Below are 20,512 nucleotides of genomic sequence, written 5' to 3'. Positions count from 1 at the left end.
TTAAAAAAATCAGAGATGCGTAGCTGCACATGCCTGTAGCCCCGGCTACCCTGGAGGCTGAGGCAGGAGGATCACTTGAGCCTGGGAGGCAGAGGCTGCAGTAAACCGAGATCCCGCCACCGAACTCCAGCCTGGGCGACAAAGCAGAGCTCTGCCTTGAAAGGGGCAAAGAGAAGGAAGGGAGAAAAAGGAAGAAAGAGGGGGAGCCACGGAAAGCGGCTTTGCTGTAGGGCTGGTTGTAGGGCCGCATTCACCAAGGCCCCATGGGTCTAAGGCCAACTCCGAAGATGGAGGTCAGCACAGTGGGCGTCCCCTGGGGCTGGCGGGCTGTGAGCCACCGGCACCCAGCTGGCTGCTTTCACGGGGAAGTTCGCTTGGTAAAAGCTCACTGTGCTTTTGCTTTTGTTCCTGCATAAACATCAGTTCAACACAAAATTTTCGCAGAAAGAAAAACGCCTCCCTGACAATGCGACTGTCCACTTGACACCAGGGCCCCGCGCTGCCCATGGAACAGGGCCAGAGTCCTCCACGAGCGTTAAGGTTGCCGCCTGCCTGCTTCTCCCCCAGGTCCTCCAGGCGGGACCCGCAGCCTGCAGGCCAGAGCCCCCGACTGACAGGACTCGCGGCCCGACCCCCGCGTCCCCCTCATCCTGCATCCCGCGTCCCCCTCATCCTGCATCCCGCGTCCCCCTCATCCTGCATCCCGCTCCCCCCGGCGGCCCCTTCCTGCCTGCGGACCCTCCCCCGCGCCCTCCTCCCCTGGCGTCTCCCTTCCCCTCCAGCCTTGACCCCTCACATCCCTCCCTTGCCCCCCTCCCCTGGCGTCCCCTTCCTCCCTGCGTCCCCTCTCTCCCCACCCTCCTGCAGCCCCTCACTCCCCCGCTCCCTCCCCACCACTTCCCCGGTGTCCCCCTCCCCCCAGCGGCCCCTCATCACGCCCTCGGCCCCCTCTCCGTGGCCTCTCCTCCGAATCCCCCTACCTCCGCGGCCCCCCACGTGCCCCCATGGCCCTCCCACCCAAGTCCCCTATCCCCCGGAGTTCCCTGCCCCCCTTGCCGCTCCCCTCCCCTCTCCAGCCTGACCTTTGCCGAGGCAGGCGTCGCAGTACACGTGCCCGCAGTTGGTGAGGCTGAAGCACGACGTCCTGTGGGGCGGCTGGAAGCAGCGATTACAGAACACCCAGTTGGCCATGCCAGGCAGGCGACCGCAGCGGCGAGGCCGGGCCCACGCGAGGCCCACGCAAGGTTGGGACCAGCCTCCCCGCGCAGGGCCCGAGGGCGGGCAGCTCTGCGCCTGCGCAAACTCGACGGCAGCCCCGCGCCCGCGCACTGGAGCTCGCGCCCTCCCGCCAACCCCGCGGGTTGTGCCGCAGCACCCAGGAGGGCGCGTCTGACTCCTCTCCCAGGTCGTTTGGGCTGGAGTAGGCGGAGGAACGCACCGCGAGCACCAACGTCCCGCCCCTGTCTTTGCGGTCCTCAGGTGTTTTGTGGAAGCCCGGCCTGGGTGGCGGGCGCGGGGAATGGCGGCTGCGCTGAGGAGGCGTCGGGCGCGACCGCAGTGGGGGAGGGGGAGGGGGAGCGCCGAGGGCGGGGGATGCGGGCCAGGCCCACCTCGAGGGCAGGAGGCCAGGGCGGCCAGGGTAGTGCGCTGGGCGAGGCAGGGGAGGAGTAGGGAAGAGTGGGCGTGGGGGCCTTGGGGGCCCGGGGAGCGGGATGGGAGGGAGGGAGGGAGAAGTGAGTGTGGGAGTTGGGGTGGGGGGAGGGGGGGGGGGGGGGGGGGGCAGTCGGGGGTGGGGGCCAGGCCGCGCTGCTCGCTTTGGGGCTAGTGTCCAGGTGGCCGCTGGCGCAGAGATCTCAGCACGGGAGGCCTGAGCCTGCTTCCCTCGGAAACGGAAGGCGTAGCCCGGGAAGGGCCTCTGCTGCTTCCAGCTTCCAGCATGAGGACGTGACTTTTTATAAAATTGTCCTCCGCGTGATTCTGAGAGTTTCCACCCGCTGGACGCTGCAAAGCTCGGATCGAGAGCCTCAGGCAAGTGCTTGTGCTGGGAGAGCGCAGGGTGAGCGCTCCCGGTAGCTGCGGGCCAAGTGGCCCCTGCGCCCTGAAAGGTGTGAGTAAAATCCAGCTGTTTCCAGGGCCTTGTATGAAAAACATCTTAGTAATTTTATATTGATTACATGTTAACATGATATTTTTGATATATTAGGTTAAATATATATCACTAGCGTTGATTTTACCCTTTCAAAAAATCCTTTTCAATGTGGAGACTAGAAAACTTAGAATTACGTATGGGCTGGGTGCGGTAGCTCACACCTGTAATCCCAGCTGCTCCGAAGGTTGAGGCAGGAGAATCGCTTGAACCCAGGAGGTGGAGGTTGCAGTGAGCCGAAATCACACCACTGCACTCCAGCCTGGGCAACAGAGTGAGACTTCGTCTCAACAACAACAGCAGCAAATTAGAATTATATATGTAGCCCACTTTTATTTCTGTTAGACAGTGCTGATCTCTACCAAGTTTAAAATAGCAAGACCAGCAACGTGGCAAAACCCCGTCTCTACAAAAAACACAAAAATTAGCTGGGTGTGGTGGTGGGCCCCTGGGGTCCCAGCTACTCGGGAGGCTGAGGCGGGAGGATCGCTTGGGCCCTGGAGGTCGAGCCTGCAGTGAGCCTGACAGCACCTGTGCAGCAGAGCGAGACTCAGTCTCAAAAATAACTTTAAGAATAGGATGAGGTGCCTAATCTATCAAATTCAGAAGCTGCCTTATAAAAGCATTCTATCAATGTTATAATGATACGTTAATTTCGATCTCTGGTATCTTTGAAATCATAAAAGTAATACAGATTTATGCAGGTATTTTGATTTATTAACTCAAACATTATGCAGATTATTTGTCCTTATTGATAATATTTTAAACAATCTTCTTAGCTATAAAGAAGTCTTTCAGGTACTTCATTTGGAAAATTCCGACTGAAATAAAGATTAGTATTTGTGCAAAAGCCCACCATAAAACATTGCTATTTGTATCTTCACTGGTCGTTCGAAAATTTTCTTCACGGTCCTATGCGGAAAAGAAATAGACAGGTTTAGTGTCATAAAGTACTTAACTCACGATTTTGAGGGCAGGGTTGTTGTGGGCATTCAAGGTATTTAATATTACCCAATTAATATCTTACACCAACGTATCCGTGCAGTCTGTTTTTTCTAAACCAGAAACCATTGCTTAGCCAAGTATAAGAGAGTAAAAATCAACCTTGTAAAAGATGTTTTTGTATTTTGGTGTAAAATATCAGGAATTTGACCATTTATAAATTTTATTTGCTACCATCAGGCAAAGCGAACATTACCCAATAGTGGTAGATTTCATCATTTGAGTCCAGCCTTTATGCCAGGCATTAGGCCAAGCACTTGCATGCCTTATTTGCTTGTCACACCTGTCCTTATCTTCCTGATAAGGAAACTGAAGCTTAGAGATGACACAGATTACTGACAGGTAGTTGAGATTTAAGCCCATATCTGACCAATATCCACTTAGTGTAGTGACTCAAAAAGCACTTAATGTCATAAGAATAAAATTGTGATTTGGAAAGTGAGCATACATGAGCCTCTACAAATACATGGGATGCCTTTGGAAGCATTTATTCATTCTGCAAGCTCACACCCTGTGCTACTGGGGACTTCGTTAGGCACAGGGCATAAAAAGATGAATGAACTGAAATTCTCTTTCCTAGAGGAGTTCATAGTCCAGCAGACAGAGTGAAGACAGATTGCTCTCTCTAGTCCCTGTGAATCCACACAGTTCTACCTCAGAGAGAAAGTGAGGAACAGGCAGTTCATTCTTTCCTTGGTCCAGGGGCTTTGTGTTGAGAAATGCGTTGCTGGTAGCAAGAGATAAAATAAGCCGAATAGGCAGACTGACCCTTTGATAGTTTTGTTCTTTGACTATTTGCTCAATTTGTTCAATTAGATGTTCAAGCTTGAAGGTAAGTTCATTAACTTTGTCCTTTGCTTGAGCAATGGCCGCATCAAGGTCGTGTTCACCAACTCGAATATCTAAGTGGATCCGCTGTACAAACAGTAAAAAGGAAAAAATTGCACGTTTTTAAAAACAGCTCCACTCTTTTTCCTTACTTTCTCACTCTTGTATCCTCGTCCTTCCTTTTTCTCCCTTCCCCCTTTTCATAAGCAGGGCACTGCTTCACTCTTCAGTTCCCTTTTTCCCTCACTGCCACTCTTTCTTATCCTACTTGGTAGTCTTTCTTGTAATAATAATGCATTAAATGGTAAATTACTGAACTTATAGTATATTTATACCTTCCTGAACATGAAATTAACTGTTAGGTAAATGACTTTGGTGTGGAGAAAATTTCATTAATGTTCTGAGGGAAATTTTCTTTCCATATAACTAAATTTCTTAGACTAAAGTACAGATTGTTTTCATCAGTTCTGAACACATTTAGAAAATAGCCAATCACCATCTATCGTGTAACACTTTATTAGAATTCCATTATTAATTCACCCTTCAGCCTTCACTTGTTTTCAAGCCTGAATAATCACAGTTCTTTTAACCTTCCCTCACAGCTCTTATTTTTCAAACCCTTTAATCAACTTCATGGCTCTCCTTTGAACCCCTTCCAAGCTCTCCAGCTCCCTCTTTGGTTGCTGCGCTGAGATCTGGGCATAGGACTTTAATAAGTTTCTAGCCAGTTTGAGTGTAATGGTTCTGCATACCAATGTCATGCTTGAATGGTGCTGATGCTGTGTTCATCAACAAGGACATGGGAAGCATATACTCACCAGCCTACTCCCTCCAAATGACACAAGCCTTGTAGAATTAGATTCTAAGCAAATGATGTGTTCACCAGGTGAATGTGAAGTAAAATAGAATGTCCCTTGCGGGCCATATAGCTTCGACAATATTACCTAGGATTAAGGATTTCCATAGATTGAGTTTATTATTTTCTAGTTTCCATTCTTAAAAATAAATCTCCTCTATATATTATCTAGTAAAAAGTTGTGCCATTCCTAAACAAGAAATCAATGGCTAATAGACATGAAAAATATTCAGCCTTGCTAGTAATTAAAAAATTCAAACCGCACTAAGATAGCCCTTGTTCATTGCCAGATTGACTAAGATTTAAAAGTATCCAGGGATAGTATGGACAACTACTGTTGTCCCACAGAATATCCAAGAACTGTGGGACAACTACAAAAGGTGTAACTGGACGCATAATGGGAGTACCAGATGGAGGAGAAACAGAGAAAAGACATATTTTAAGCAATAATGACTGAGAATTTTTCCCCAAATTAATGTCAGATACCAAGCCGTAGATTCAGGAAGCTCAGAGTATACCAAGCAGGATTAATCCCCTCACCCCCTCAACCCCAAAATGAAACCAAAAAGCTACACCTAGGAATATCATTAAAACTGCAGAGAAGCAAACAGAAATAAGAAAATCTTGAGCAGCCGGAGGGGGGAGAAACCTTACTTACAGAGCAGCAAATGTAAAAATTGCATCTGACCTCTCCTCAGAAGCTATGCAAGCAAGAAGAGAGTAGAGTGAAATATTTAATGTATTGGGAATAAAAAAATGACCAACCTAGACTTTGGTATCCTGCAAAATTATCCTGCAAGAGATAAGAGGGAATAAAGCCTTTCGCAAACAAATAAAAACTGAAGGAATTTTTTGCTGGTAGATCTGCCTTGTAAGAAATGTTAAAAGAAGTTCTTCAGAAAGAAGGAAAATGATGTAGGTCAGAAACTCAAATCTGCATAAAGGATGAGCATTGGAAAAGTGGAGGTAAAATTAAAACTTTCTATTTTCTTATTCTTAACTGACCTAAGAAATATCACTTTATTCAAGATAATAGCAACAGTGTATCAAATGATCATAGTTTACATGTAAGTGAAATTAATGACAGCCACGATAAAATCAGGGGCAGCAGGGAAGAATTAGGAATATTTTGTTAATAAAAGGCACTTGCGGCTGGGCATGGTGGCTCACGCCTGTAATCCCAGCACTTTGAGAGGCTGAGGCGGGTGGATTACCTGAGGTCAGAAGTTCAAGACCAGCCTGGCCAACATGGTGAAACCCTGTCTGTACTAAAAAATACAAAAAAAATTAGCCAGGCGTAGTGGTGGGTGCCTGTAATTCCAGCTACTCAGAAGGCTGAGGCAGGGAGAATTGCTTGAACCCGGGAGGCAGAGGTTACAGTGAGCTGAGTTCGTGCCAACCTGGGTGACAGAGTGAGACTCCATCTCAAAAAAAAAAAAAAAAAAAGGCACTACCCGTGAAGTAGTAGTGTAGTGTTATTTGAAATTAGACTTGGACTAGTTGTGAATGTATATGGCAAACTCTAGGGCAACTTCATATGCTAACAGAGAGAATGGAATCACAGAAAATGCTCAGTTAAAACCACAAAAGGCATGAAAAAGAGGAGAAGAAAAAAATAATGAGGGCAATGAATAGAAAATGGTAACAAATATGGCAGATATTAATCCAGCTATATAAATCATCACTTTAAATGTTAATGGTCTGTGTCCTTGGCCTGGGTAGAGTGGCACCTTGTTGGTGGTGCCCATCTTATATCAGCCAGGGAAAAAGCAACCCTTGTTCATCCCAGCTTGGCTTTTGATCTGTACCCATACCTGGTTCATGCCTTGGACACATGGAAAAAAATGTCAATGGTCTAAATACACCAGTTAAAAAATAGAGTGGATCAAAAAATGAGACCCAATTATATGTTGTCTGTAAGAAAATCATTTGAAATGTAAAGACACATAGATTAAAAGTGAAGGGATAGGGAAAGATACACCATGCTAACCTTAATCAAAAGAAGGCTGGAGTAGCTGTATTAATTTCAGGCAAAGTAGACTTCAGAAGCAATGAAAATTATCAGGGATAATTACATAACGGAGCAGTACATAATGATAGAGGGGTTAATTCTCTAAGAAGACAACAATCCTGAACGTGTATGTACCTGACAATAGAGCATGAAAATATGTGAAGTAAAGCCTGATAGAACTGCAAGGAAAAAACAGATGAACACTTTATTATACTTGGAGTTTTCAACCCCTTCTGTCAGAAATGGACATATCCTGCAGGCCAAAATTAGTAAGGACATCATTGAACTCAGTAGCACCATCAGTTGACTGGACATAATTGACACCTGTGATTACTTTATCCAGTGATAGCAGAGGACACATTTTTCTCAAGTTCACATGGAACATTCACCAAGATAGACCATATTCTGGGCCATATATCACACCTTAACGAATTTAAAATAATAGAAATCATACAATGTATGTTCTCAGGCCTCAATAGAATTAAACTGGAAATCAGTAACAGAGAGATAGCTGGAAAATCGCAAAATACTTGGAGATTAAACAACACACTTCTAATTAACACATGGGTCAAAGAAGAAATCTCAAGACAAAATGAAACTACAACTTACCAAATTTGTGGGATGCAACAAAAGCAGTGACTAGAGGGAAATTGAAAGCATTGAATCCATATACAATTGGCTGTCTATAATACCAGGTTTCACATCCATGGATTAAGCCAGCCATGGATTGAATATATTTGAAAAATACATATATAACAAAAATAATACAAGTGAAAAACTACAGTGTAATAACTATGCAACATTTACATTGTAAGTAATCTAGAGGTGATTTAAATTAATGGGAGGATGTGCACTAGTTACCTGCAGACTACACCATTTCATATAAAGGACTTGAGCATCTTCAGAATTTTATATCTTTGGAGAGTCCTGGAACCAATCCCCCACAAATACCAAGGGATGACTGTATTAAAAAACGAGATCTAAAATTAATAATCTAAGCTTCCACCTTAGGAAACTAGAAAAAGAAGAGAAAATTAAATGCAAAGTAAGCAGCAGAATAAAAATAATAAAAACCACAGAAGAAATGAATTAAAAACAAGAAATAGAAAAAAATCAACAAAACCAAAAGCTGATTCTTAGAAAAGATTAAAAAGCTTCTAGCCAAGCTAAGAAAAAAACGAAGATGACACAAACTACAAATATCAGAAACAAAAGAAGGGGCATTACAAATCCCATGGACATTAAAAGAATAATAAAGGAATACTGTGAACAACTCCATGCCCACAAATTTGATAACCTAGGTAAAACTGACCAATTCCTTAAAATACACAATCTAATAAAATACAAGAAGTAGACAATCTGAATAGACCTATATTTAGTAAGAGGTTGAATTAATAGAAACTTTCCAAAGCAGAAAGCACCAGGCCCGGATGGGTTCACTGGTGAATTCTACCAAACATTTAAGGAAGAAATTGTGCCAGTTCTCTACAATCTCTTCCAGAAGATAGACACAGAAGGAATACTTCCTGATTCATTTTATGAGGCCAGCATTACCTTAATACCAAAACCAGACAATAAGAAAACTACTGATCATTTTATCTCATGAATATAGATGCAAAAACCCTTAACAAAATATTGCAAATGAAAATCCAACAATATATAAAAAGAATTATATACCACAACCAAATGGGCCTTATTACAGATACACAAGGCTGGTTTAACATTAGAAATCAATTAGTGTAATTCATCACATCAATAGGTGAAAGAAGAAAAATCATACCATCATATCAATAGATGCAGAAAAAGCATTTAACAACAGCCAACACCCATTTATGATAAAAACGCATCAAACTAGGAATACGGGGGAACTTCATTTGATGAAGAACGTCTACAAAACACCTATAGCTAATATTCTTACTGGTCAGAAACTAGAAACCTTTTCTTGGTGGACTGGAAGTCCTAGCTAATGCAGTAGAAGGAAATAAAGAGTTTGGGAAGGAAGAAATAAACTGTCTTTGTTCACAGGTGACATGACTGTTTATAAAACAGTCATAAAACCCAAAAGAATTGACAAACTGCCGGAACTAGTAGGTGATTATAGTAAGGTTGCAGGATACAAGATGAATATAAGAAAGTGAATCACTTTCCTGTATACTAACAATGAAGAAGTGGAATGTGAAATAAAAAGCACAGTATCATTTACATTAGCACTCTCCCTCAAATTACTTATTTATACATCTAACAATATGTGCAAGACCTATATGAGGAAAACAAAACTGTGGTGAAAGAAATGGAGAGAAGTCCATGTTCATAGATAAGGAGACTTATTATTGTCAAAATCTCAGTTCTTCCCAACTTGTTCTATAGATTCAACAGAATCCCAATACAATTCTAGCAAACCATTTTGTAAATATTGACAAGCTGATTCTAATATTTATATGGAGAAACAGAAGACCCACAATAGCCAACACAACATCGAGGGGGAAGAATAAAAGAGGACTGAGACTACCCAACTTTAAGATTTACTATGAAGCTACAGTAATCAAACAGTGTGATATTGGTGAAAGAATAGACAAACAGATCAATGGAACAGAATAGAGACTTCAGATGTTGTTTCAGGCAACTTTTATGTCTTTTAAGAAAACAGTGAATGGGTTTTAACGTGATAGTTTTTGGCCTAACTAAAATTTGGCTCTGGGTTTAATGTGCTTTGGAGACACTTTCAGATTGGTCAGTAAGGATTATTGGGAAAGTACAGAATTGGGGTTTGATATAACAAGGACCAGAAAGTATGGGCTAGAAGCATAGATGTGGCTTTGCAGGGAGCAGAGGGTAGCTGTCTTGACAAGTGGCTGGAGCTAGGAAAACAGTCCCAGTGGAGTTATTGTCAGTGAGGTGCCAAATGTGCCAAGAGAAAACTACTGAACAGGTGAAAATCAAGTGTCCAAAAATCCAACTGGATTGGAGTCTTCAGCACAGCTGTCTGTCTCCACGTAAGTGGGGGTGTCACAGTGTCTTCCTGAGCTTGGGCCAACCAGTTATCCAGTTCCATGAGAGTGGGAGTCCTGTCCTGCCTACTTCAAGCACCCTTTTCTTGCTAGCCAGAAAGAGTCCTATTCTGTTCTACAAGTCTTTGGTCCACCACCATTCTGCTACCCCATGAGCACAGCTCCAGGACAACTAGGTTTGAGTTAGTGGGCTGAGGAATTCATTGTCTTGAGCTTACATGGTGGGGGATGGATATCTCTGTTATATCCATTGTATATAAGAGAAAATAGCATCAAAGCAGTCAAATAACCCATCCAAGGTTTTAGCTTATATGTGACAATCTATGCTTGAGTTTGATTCTGACTCCAAAATCCGTATTCTTTCCACATTCCCTGGTGACTTTTATACTCCTCTGCTAACTCCTACTGAGTAAGAGGTATATAAGACCAGACAGTCCCAGAGGGTGCTGCATTACTAGAGAACGCCCATGCCAAAATGGGAGGAGGGAGGACTTGGCTTATCTGACCCTTGTGCTTGGGTGGGGCTGCAGCACCAGCAAAGTAGATGGGGCCTGGTTGGTGCAAAACCACAGGGATGCTTTGGCCCCAAGGTCCCTTTTGCCTAGCAAGATCAGCAAACCTCAAGATGACAAATCTGGGACTCCTCATTTTATTTTTTAAAAGCTTTTTGTATTATGAAGCCTGTCTCTGCTTCTCAACTAAACTATAGGCTCATTGAAGGCAGGCACTTTCTATGTTTTTATGTCATGCTATCATTTGGTGCTATATGCATTAAAAATTGTTAATTCCGGGTAGTGAGTGCTTCTGTAGAGATTTTAAAACTGGGCTACATGATGCCTGAATTTTTGGCAAATGACAAATTTTAGTAACAAAGTATAAAAGAATGTTTTACCTCATCATTGTAAGTTGTAATAGTCACAAACATTCCCAAACCAGGAGCAGATTCAAGGAACGTATGTCTGCCTATGTCCCATTGCTGTATCTTGAAAGTCCCTGTTTCAAAAATATAAGACATTACAAAATGTAAGAAACAGTAATAATGTTTATTAGATGTTACTGCTAAATTAAATGAATTTATCTTTCTCAGTTTACCTAAATTGTAAAACACTCTTCGTCTGAACAGCTATAGCTTGGTGATTCGGTATCTAACAGAGTAGAGGACTCTGGAATATAGAGGAAGACTTGAGTTCTTCATTTCTCACTCTTGTTGACTAGGTAACTTAACAAATTATTTCACCACTCTAAGCCTCCATTTCCTATTCAGAAAAATAGGGGTAATATATATCCCTCTCAAATCTCAGTTGTGAGAACGGCCGAAAATAAGCCTATGAAAGGTTTCCACCTAGAATGTAAACTCCATGTGAGCTGCCACTAAGAGATGGAACTCTTGGATCTTTTCCGATACCTCCCCAGTAATTCTCCCTGCTTTAACTTCTTCCTCCCATAACTCGATCCCATACACTTCCAGCAGAATTCCTTGCTAAAACATCAGTGTAGTCATGTCAAGTCTTTCGTTTCATTGTCCCCAGAGGTTTCTGCTGAAGGTTGGATCTGAAGGAGTGTCTGGCTTTCTCCCATTAGTATGTGGTAGCTATCATATGACTTAACTCCCCTCATGTGCACTTGAAAGGTACAATGGGAATGAAAACCCAGCTAACATTCGTTGGACCCATATTATGTGCCAGGCACTGTGCTAAACACTTAACATGCATCACTCATGTATAGATTTATATAACTATAATATATGCTTATAAAGTACAAATATAAAATATTATGAAGGTGAGAGAAAAGGCACTACACTGTCTGGGTTTGAATCCTGACTACTGCTTGCTAGCTATGTGGGCAAATTAATTTTTCTATACTTTAGTTTCATTATACCTAAAATCGTTATAAAAGTAGTATTTACCAGCCAAGCACGGTGGCTCACGCCTGTAATCCCAGCACTTGGGGAGGCTGAGGCAGGCAGATCACTTGAGGCCAGGAGTTTGAGACCAGCTTGGCCAACATGGCGAAACCCTATCTCTACTAAAAATACAAAAACTGGCGGGGTGTGGTGGCACATGCTTGTAATTTCAGCTACTCAGGAGGCTGAGGCAGGAGAATCGCTTGAACTGGGAGGCAGAAGCTGCAGTGAGCTAAGATCGTGCCACTGCACTCCAGCCTGGGTGACAGCAAGACCCTCTCAAAAAAATAAAAGTAGTATTTACCTATGTAGGGTTATTGTCATGAAGATTCAGATGTTTGTAAATTGCTCCCTTAGAATGGTGTTTGACACAGCACTGAATAAATGTGTTATATGTAAATATATATACGTACATATATAAATTATACATATATACAATTATGCCTCAGTATCCATGAGGGATTGGTTCCAGGATGTCCTCAGGACACCAAAATTCACAGATGCGCAAGTTCCTTATACTAAATGGCATAGTATTTGCATATAACCTATGCACATTCTCCCATATACTTTAAATAATTGCTAGATTACTTATAATGCCTAGTACGTAAATGCTGTGTAAATAGTTGTCATACTGTATTGAGTTTTTATTTGTGTTTTTATTGTTGTATTGTTATTTCTTACTATTTTTTCCCAAATATTTTCCATCTGTATTTGGCTGAATCTGCCAATGCAGAATTTGTGGATGTGGAGGGCCCACTGTATACACTCACACACTTTTTAGTAACTGAGGTGATTTTTCCCTTACCAGCACATTATGCTATCTCCATGTGGAGAAAGGAAATTCTTTGCAGGGACATATGCAAAAGTCCTGAGGGCAGGAGGATGGCTGGAGTGAGGTTAGCAGAGAAAGAATGGTAGGAGATGGGGTTGAAAAGGTAGCAGGGGCCAGATCATAGAGAGTCCCTTATGTCCATTGTAAGAATTTGAGGAAGCAGTTGGGTAGAGGAGTGACATGATGTGACTTTCCTTTTAAGTTTCTTATTGTTGCTGTTATGCAGAGAAAAGGATGAAGAAGGGTCAAGGGTGGAAGCAGTGACACTATTGTAATCTAAGTGGCTTAGACTATGTGATAATAGTAGAGGTTATAAAAAGTCTTTGGTTTCTGTATTATTGTCCCCATCTTACAGGTTGGAAACTGGTTCTCAGATAAAGTTGCATAACCAAGAAGTTGTAGAGGCAGAATCAGAACTAAGGCAGTCTGATTCCAAAGCCTGGAGCTACTAGCTCCATTATCACAGTGCCTCCCTGGAAGGAAAGAGAGAGACAATTCCCTGATAGGGCTTGAGAAGGGAACGTGAGGCTGGATACTGGCCAGGAGGGCATCCCATGGAATATGTAATCTCTGGGAGACAACTAGAGGGAACACTTCCAGGGATAAGAAAGCTGCAACTAACTTTCAAGCTCTGCCTGCACTTTAGAGTGACCTCAGTCTTAAGGCATCTTTCAAATAGTTCTGGCCCATCTCTCCCGTTCTTCCCATCCCAAAGTTTGTTAACTATATGTGTAATGTGTATTCAGTACTTTTTAGTATGATCCATTTTAAGAGGTTTTACAAAAGGTATCATCAATGGTTCTGGACAAGATGGGATAGGTCCATTCTGCCCTATTTCTCCTGCTGATTACAACTAAAAATTCTGGGCAAAATGTATAAAGCAACTACCAGAAGACTGAGAGGTGGAGAAAAGAAGCTAGAGTGGCCGAGGACCTCAGGACTCATAGCACCACTCAGCGGTGGGTTATCTGTTTGTTTTCTTCCTCCCGTATATCCTGGTCTGGGTGCTATGGCAGTCTGCAACCTACAATTGCAGACCAAAATTTTGAAAAGAACCTAATGTTTCTAGCCAAAAGATCTGGAATAGGATGCCCTGCAAGATGAAGCTTCTTTGAGTATACCTCCCTGTATTAGGCTGTTCTTGCATTGCTATAAAGAAATATCTGAGACTGGGTAATTTACAGAGAAAAGTGGTTTAATTGGCTCATGGTTCTGCAGGCTTTACAGGAAGCATGGTGCTGGCATCTGCTTGGCTTCTAGGGAGTCCTCAGGAAGCTGACAAGCATGGTGGAAGGTGAAGGAGGAGCAGGCCGTTACATGGCAAAAGGAGGAGCATCAAGACCAATGAAAGTTTCAATAAAAAAGAAAAACAGGAGCAAGCAAGAGAGAAAGTGGGGGTAGGTGCCACATACTTTTAAGTGATCAGATCTTTTGTGAACTCAGAGTAAGAGCTCACTTATCACCAAGGAGATGGCCCAAGCCATTCGTGAGGAATCCACCCCCATGGTCTAAATACCTTTCACTAGGCTCCACCTCCAGCACTGGGGATTAAAATTCAACATGAGATTTGGGTGGGGACAAATACCCAAACTATATTACTGCCCTACTCCAAATGAACACCTTAAAGAAATTGCACCCCTCCCACTGGATGCTTCAGCATGGAGACTACGGAGTGGAGCCCTGTCAACGTCCCCACCAAGCACTAAGTGAAGGACAATAGAGTCAGTGTCTCTACACTAGAGGCTTGGGGAGGATTTCACAGAAGAGAGAACTGGAGAGAAAGATCTTTAACTCTGTGTATGAAGTCCTGAGCACACCTCTGAGCAGCTCATGCTTGAAACTGACTAGAATCAATAAAGCAAAAACTTTGAGAATTCAACTATGGTGTGGAATACTGCCTGGGTTTCAGATTAGCCTCTAGGTAGCACACAAACAGGGCAGATGGAATACTGCTCGGCCATAAAAGGAATGAATTAATGGCGTTTGCAGCAACCTGAATGAGATTGGAGACTATTATTCTAAGTGAAGTAACTCAAGAATGGAAAACCAAACGCTGTATGTTCTTACTCATAAGTGGAAGCTAAGCTATGAGGATGCAAAGGCATAAGAATGACATAATGGACTTCAGGGACTCAGGGGGAAAGGGTGAGAAGGAGGTGAGGGATAAAAGACTACAAATTGAGTGCAGTGTATACTGCTTGGGTGATGGGTGCACCAAAATCTCACGAATCACCACTAAAGAACCTACTTATGTAACCAGACACCATCTGTTCCCCAATAACCTATGGAAAAAAATTTTTTAAAGAAATTATAACAATATCTGATATGCTTTTCATTGTATGCAGAGGTAATATTCAAGACAACTATGTTATAAAGAATGGGAGAGCAAAGGGACTTAAATGGTGTTAAGGTTTCTGTATTTCTCTTGAAATGGTAAAATACTGATATTACTAGACTGATAAGTATGTGTATGATAATCCCAAGAGTGACCACAAATAAAAATTATAGAAAAAGATAAAGTGAACAACACTATAGGTAAATCAAAATGGAGTAGTACAAAATGTTCAAATAGCCCACAGGAAGGCAGGAAATGGAAAATGGGAATAAAAAACAGGGAAAGAATAAAAATAATAAAATGGCAGACCTAAATCTTGACATCTGTAATTACATTACACGTAAGTGGTCTAAACAAAGATTATCAAAATAGATTTTTAAAATGACCCAATTATAATGCAGTGTACAAGAAAATCACTTTGAATATAGTGCTATAGGCAGGTTAAAAGTAAAAATATGAAAAAAGATATACCACTTTGACATGGGTTTTTAAAAATCTTGAGTGCCTATATAAATATCAGACAAAGTAGGTTTCAGAGGGCTGGATGTGGTGGCTCATACCTATAATCTCAGTGCTTTGGGAGGCTGAGGCAGGAGGATTACTTGAGGCTAGGGGTTTAAGACCAGCCTGGGCAATGTAACAAAACCCTGTCTCTACAAAAAAAAATTAAAAGTTGGCCAGGTGTGGTGGCATGCACCAGTAGTAAAAGTTGGCCAGGTGTGGTGGCATGCACCAGTAGTAAAAGTTGGCCAGGTGTGGTGGCATGCACCAGTAGTTCCAGCTACTCAGGAGGCTGAGGTGGGACGAGCGCTTGAGCCTAGGAGTTCAAGGTTAACAGTGAGCTATGATTGAACCACTGTACTCCAGCCTGGGCAACAGCGAGGCCCTACCAAAAAAAAAAAAAAAATAGGACACTTCAGAGCAAAGAAAATTACCAGGAATAAAGAGAGACATTACACAATAATAAAGGTATCAATTCACCAAGAAGACATAACCACCCTAAATGCACCAAACAAGAGAGCTTCAAAACGTGGAGTAAAACTGACAACTGAAAGGAGAAGTAGACACATCCCTGTTTACAGTTGGTACTTCTGTACTCCTCTCTTGGTACTTGATAGAACTAGACAGAAAACCAGCAAGGATGCAGAAGAACTGATCAGTATCATCAACCAACAGGACCTACTTGCCATTTATAGAACATTCTCCTGTACAGTAGAATACACATTTATTTTAAAGTGCATTTGAAGCATTCAGCAACACAGGCAACAAAGCCCTAAAGGTGATTAGGCACCTTTGCTGAAGCAGCTGAATGTTCCTGGAGAGAAGCGCACAGCCAGGCTTTCCAAGTCACTTTCCAAATATATCACCACCTAAAAATCACAGTTATGTGTGCTCACTATTCTCTAAAACAACTGGTTCATGTGTGTCTTTTCTCCTTAGCCTCTTTCAGTACCTTCCTGCCCCCACTGCCACTTCTCCAATGGTTACCTTGCGTCTTATGGAAATGGTAAGAGTCTCCACCTGCTGTGGCTTGATTGGCTCCCCTGGAGCTCATGTTGCTATTTAATTGCTATTTTACCAATATTTGGGGTGGAGTCTTCAAGAAGTGATTGGGTCATGAAGCCTCCACTCTCATGAAGGGGTTAAAGCCATCGTGGGAGTGGGGTTCCCATCAGAAAGATAAGTTTGGCCTACTTCTCCCTCTGTCTCATGCACTTACTTGACCTTCCACCGTGGGCTGACCCTTGCCAGATGCTGGTGTCATGCTCTTGGACTCTCCTGCCTCCAGAACTGTGAGCCAAATAAACTTTATAAATTGCCAAGTCTGTGGTACTCTGTCAGAGCAGCAGAAAACAGAATAAGACACCATCTTTTCACCAGCAAATGTCCTAAGCCCCCCACATTTACCCTTTCTGGCTCCCTCTTGTTGGGATGGGTGGGGGTTCCCTATTCTGTCAGTGGCCACCCCCTCTTATGTTCTAGGACTTTGCTCTTGTTGCTGCCCCCACTTGCCCATATGGAGCATACCCACGTGTTCTGGTGGCCCCCCTTGTCTGTATTCCGTAAGGTACTAGAGGGCAGGAAATGTATTTTATTCCTGTTTCTTTGGCTGTCTAGAGCCTGGCAGTAAACCTAGGGTGGTGTGTGGCTCCTTGGTAGGGGCTCAATACATCTTTGTGGAACGAATGAAAGTGTGTCCTACCGTACATGCTTAGCAAATGATTTTGAATGAGTGAGTGCCAGTTGCCCCCCCTCCTCCCATTAAAATGCCAATATTCATGGCATACTACTTTGAGTTATCAGAATGGAGGAGGAGAATTTCTGCTTGATTCTGCCAAGATCCTCCAGCCTTAAGCACACGCCCCCTCAGGTGTCATGCGCCGTGGCTGCCACTAGATGGCAGAAGAGAAGCATTGCTCCTGGGCAGAGCAAGCCTGGGGGAGCATTCAGTGCAGTGTAGATGAAATAGTCGTGTGACAGGAGGTGTCTGTACAGAACGCAGATATCCACGGATGAGATGCTGTGTCTTGCTTCTTACTGCTTGGCGAGAGAGCCTGCAGGGTTTGCTGCTAGGAACTGGGATGCAGCTTCCTAGCTGTGCCGTCTTGGACAAGACACCCAGCTGCTCAGTGTGTTTCTCTACCAGTAAAGCAAGGATAATCATGGCATCTCTCTTCGGGTATGAAGAATATGTGGCTTAATAGTTGTGTGCTATTTAACACAGAGATTAGCACCTTGTAAATGAAGCTCCGTGTAAGTACTTGATACATAATTCTTTACGTTATTACTAGGTTGTAACTCACAAAGTTTTTCTAGCGACATTCCCATTTAACCCCACAACCCTGTTAAGCAGGTCTAACAATACCCAATTTTACAGAGGAGGGGCCTGAGGCCTGAAGAGGCTGAGATGACTTATCTAAAATCCAGATAATAAGTGGCAGCTCCAATATTAAAATTTAGCAGGGCTGATTCCCAAATTCAGGGCATTGGCCACCAAAAGCAACACACTACTCCCTACAGACTTGGATGTGGGGTGTGTGTGTGTGTGTGTTGTAAACCAACTCCACATGTGGTTCTTGCAGAGCCCCCAGGTACAGGCCTTACTCCTCTTGGGTGTTCAGTAAACACTGGGCGCCTACTGGGTGCCAGGAGCATCCGGACCCTGTGGGAGGGGAGCTGCCCCAGGGATGCAGATGCTGTCCACCAGGCTGCACCTCTCCTGGCCTCCCTGGTACCCTGTGCCCACCCTTGATAAGGCAGCCAGCCTTTCCCTGTGATCCCTGGCATGGCTGCCCCGTTGGCTCCAGATGACGAGTCCTTGAGGCTGGCACTGTGGGTCATTTGGGTTTGTATTAGAAAAGTAAAACATTCATTGTAGGGGGTTTAGAAAGTAAAATCTCCATTAGAAGTTTTTGGTATTTCATATTATCCTTTTAGCCTTTTTCCTGTAAGTACATTTTTATATTTTATAATAAATGAGATCATACTGCACATACTATCCATAGTTTGATTTTTCCACCTAATGTTTTGTGACTGTCTTTCTGTTTTAAATATTCTTCTGTAAGCTAAATTCAGGCATATCCAGAGAACTGAAGAAAGACCCAATATTATCTTCCCAGTGTTGAGTATAGAGCTTGGCAGACACTGAGGGTCATTCTGTGTTTGAGGAAAGGATGAGGCAATGGGAGGCCCTGCGCATGGTGGTTTAAGGCAGAATTATCTGGTTGACCCTGGCTCTGGCTCCGCCACTCCCAAGCTGTGCGATCTCGGGTGACTTTACAAAACCTCTCAGAAGTAAGACGAGGATAGTAGCAGGCCCTACGTCAGGGTGGTCATGGAGATTAATCTGTGCATTCCCTGAGACTCTGCCTGCCCATGGTCATCACTCAAAATGTGCTAACTACAATTAATTCATGTCTAACTAAGGCAGAATGGGGTAAGTGACAGAAGAGGGATGATGTTTACTTAATTTCTTCAGTGCCTCCTTATTGCTCTTAGAATGAAATCCAGATTCACTAAAGAGTTCCTCGGTCCTGTAGGACCTGGCTCTTTTTTCTCATTGATCATACTGCCTGCTCCTATTCTGAGGGTAACAGGAACCTCGAGGAGGGTAAGTGACATTTAGACTGAGACTCCAAGGGTGAAGGGAGACTTCCAGGCTGGGGGATGGGGTCTGTAAATTCCCACTGTCATGTGGGAGGGAAGATCGTCCAGTGGGGGTCCTGAAGCTGGCTGCACGTTGGTGTCATCTGGGGACCTTTACATGCTGCTGATGCTCAGCTTCTGCACCACGTGCTCTGATTTAGTTGATGAGGTGCAGACCTGGGCATAGAAAGCAGTTGCTTTCGAGAGTAGCTGTAAACATAGTGATCTCTTCTAGAATGTCCCCATTTCCCAGGAGGATCTTCTGTTTCCCTGTAACGTTTTGAAGAGTCTCAGTAGAAGACGCATATTTTTGACAAAAAGATCATCAGAGTACAGCTCAGCGCATTCTCACAGGTGGAATCACCCTGGTCCAGACATCGTCAGCATCCTGGAAGCTGCCATGCCACCTATCACCACCACCACCAAGGGAGCCACTACACGGACTTCTAAAGACAGATTATGTTTGTCTGTTTTTGTGCTTTATATAAAAATGTATGCTTTGTGTCTGGCTTCTTTTAATCAACACTTTGTGAGCGCCGTCTGTGTTGCTGTATGCCCATGTAGATCACTGTCATTGCTGTTCAATATTGCATTTTTGAATACACAGCTATTCTTATGAATTTGCCTATTGATGGGCATGTGGGCAGTGTCCAGTTTTTGGCTATTTCACATCATGCTGCTATGAAGATTCTCGTGCATGTCTTGTGAACCAATGCATGCATTTGTGTTGGACATATCCTGTTTACCCGGTCATGGGAGGTGCCCATGTTCAGCTTCGGTAGACAGGAAAACGGTGGTGCCTGTTCCACATCCACTTGTATGCGTGTTATTTTCTGCCTTCTTCATTTTGGTATTTGGTGAGTGTGTAGTCACATTCCACTGGGCTTTGCTTTACGTTTTTCCTGATGATTAACAAATTCAATCACCTTCTCATCCACTTCCTGGCCATTCGGGTCTCTCGTGTGAAGCATCTTAATCTCCTGCCCATTTTTCTGTCCTGTGAATACGGGATAGCCCTCTGTGACTGGTTTGTTTTCAATGTAGACATTATGCACATTTATCTTACATTTATTCTTAGATGTGTGTCATTTTTCATCACCAAAGAGAAACAATTGAAAGGTTAGACGCTTCCCCCAAGTCAGCATCTTTAGACACCATGAGTACTTGCAAAGGGCCTGTGGCAAGGCCAGGCATCAGCAACACTCCTGGGGTGAGAGCACTTTTCCTTTGCCACAGAGAAGACAGCTGCCATGACTTGGGCCCACAGGGCTGCGGTGGGCACTGCTGATGACCCCTGGCCTTTAAGGTCCCTTCCTGCCCTCTTAGCCACCCCTGGCTTTGGCATGCTTGACTGCAGCTTGCGGCCTTAGAGGAGGCCTTGGGTGCTGGAGCCATACCCCGCACAGAGGACAGGGAGAGCCTGAGTTGAGGTCTGCGCCTCCCCA

General features: G+C 43.7%; 1 protein-coding gene, 2 long non-coding RNA genes and 1 other non-coding gene across 5 annotated transcripts in view; 2 read left to right on the top strand and 2 right to left on the bottom strand.

Annotated features, from left to right (window-relative positions):
- RNF212 (ring finger protein 212) overlaps positions 1–1,291 on the bottom strand; it is a 49,873-nt gene extending 48,582 nt beyond the window's left edge. The window contains exon 1 of one of the 2 annotated variants that reach the window (XM_032135365.2): positions 1,083–1,291. In XM_032135365.2, the coding sequence (XP_031991256.2) occupies positions 1,083–1,191 (109 nt within the window). In that variant the 5' untranslated portion in view covers positions 1,192–1,291. The remainder of the gene's footprint in view (positions 1–1,082) is intronic. The other variant, XM_058430150.1, reaches the window with a different exon arrangement.
- A 75-nt stretch (positions 1,292–1,366) lies between these two features.
- On the top strand, positions 1,367–19,569 carry LOC116456634 (uncharacterized). The gene is made up of 3 exons (XR_004244771.1): positions 1,367–1,479; positions 18,921–19,032; positions 19,303–19,569. It is a non-coding gene; the product is annotated as an uncharacterized LOC116456634 (long non-coding RNA).
- Positions 2,846–10,790, bottom strand: LOC116456633 (uncharacterized). The gene is made up of 4 exons (XR_004244770.1): positions 10,744–10,790; positions 4,795–4,920; positions 3,917–4,063; positions 2,846–3,058 (listed from the first exon to the last, which is right to left on the bottom strand). It is a non-coding gene; the product is annotated as an uncharacterized LOC116456633 (long non-coding RNA).
- Positions 6,537–6,670, top strand: LOC116457161 (small nucleolar RNA SNORA48). The gene has a single exon (XR_004244932.1). It is a non-coding gene; the product is annotated as a small nucleolar RNA SNORA48 (small nucleolar RNA).
- Positions 19,570–20,512: the final 943 nt, after the last annotated feature.

Source organism: Hylobates moloch, unplaced genomic scaffold (assembly GCF_009828535.3).
Source record: "Hylobates moloch isolate HMO894 unplaced genomic scaffold, HMol_V3 SCAFFOLD_17, whole genome shotgun sequence".
Taxonomy (NCBI): Eukaryota; Metazoa; Chordata; class Mammalia; order Primates; family Hylobatidae; genus Hylobates; species Hylobates moloch.
This window is presented reverse-complemented; position numbering and strand designations above follow the sequence as displayed.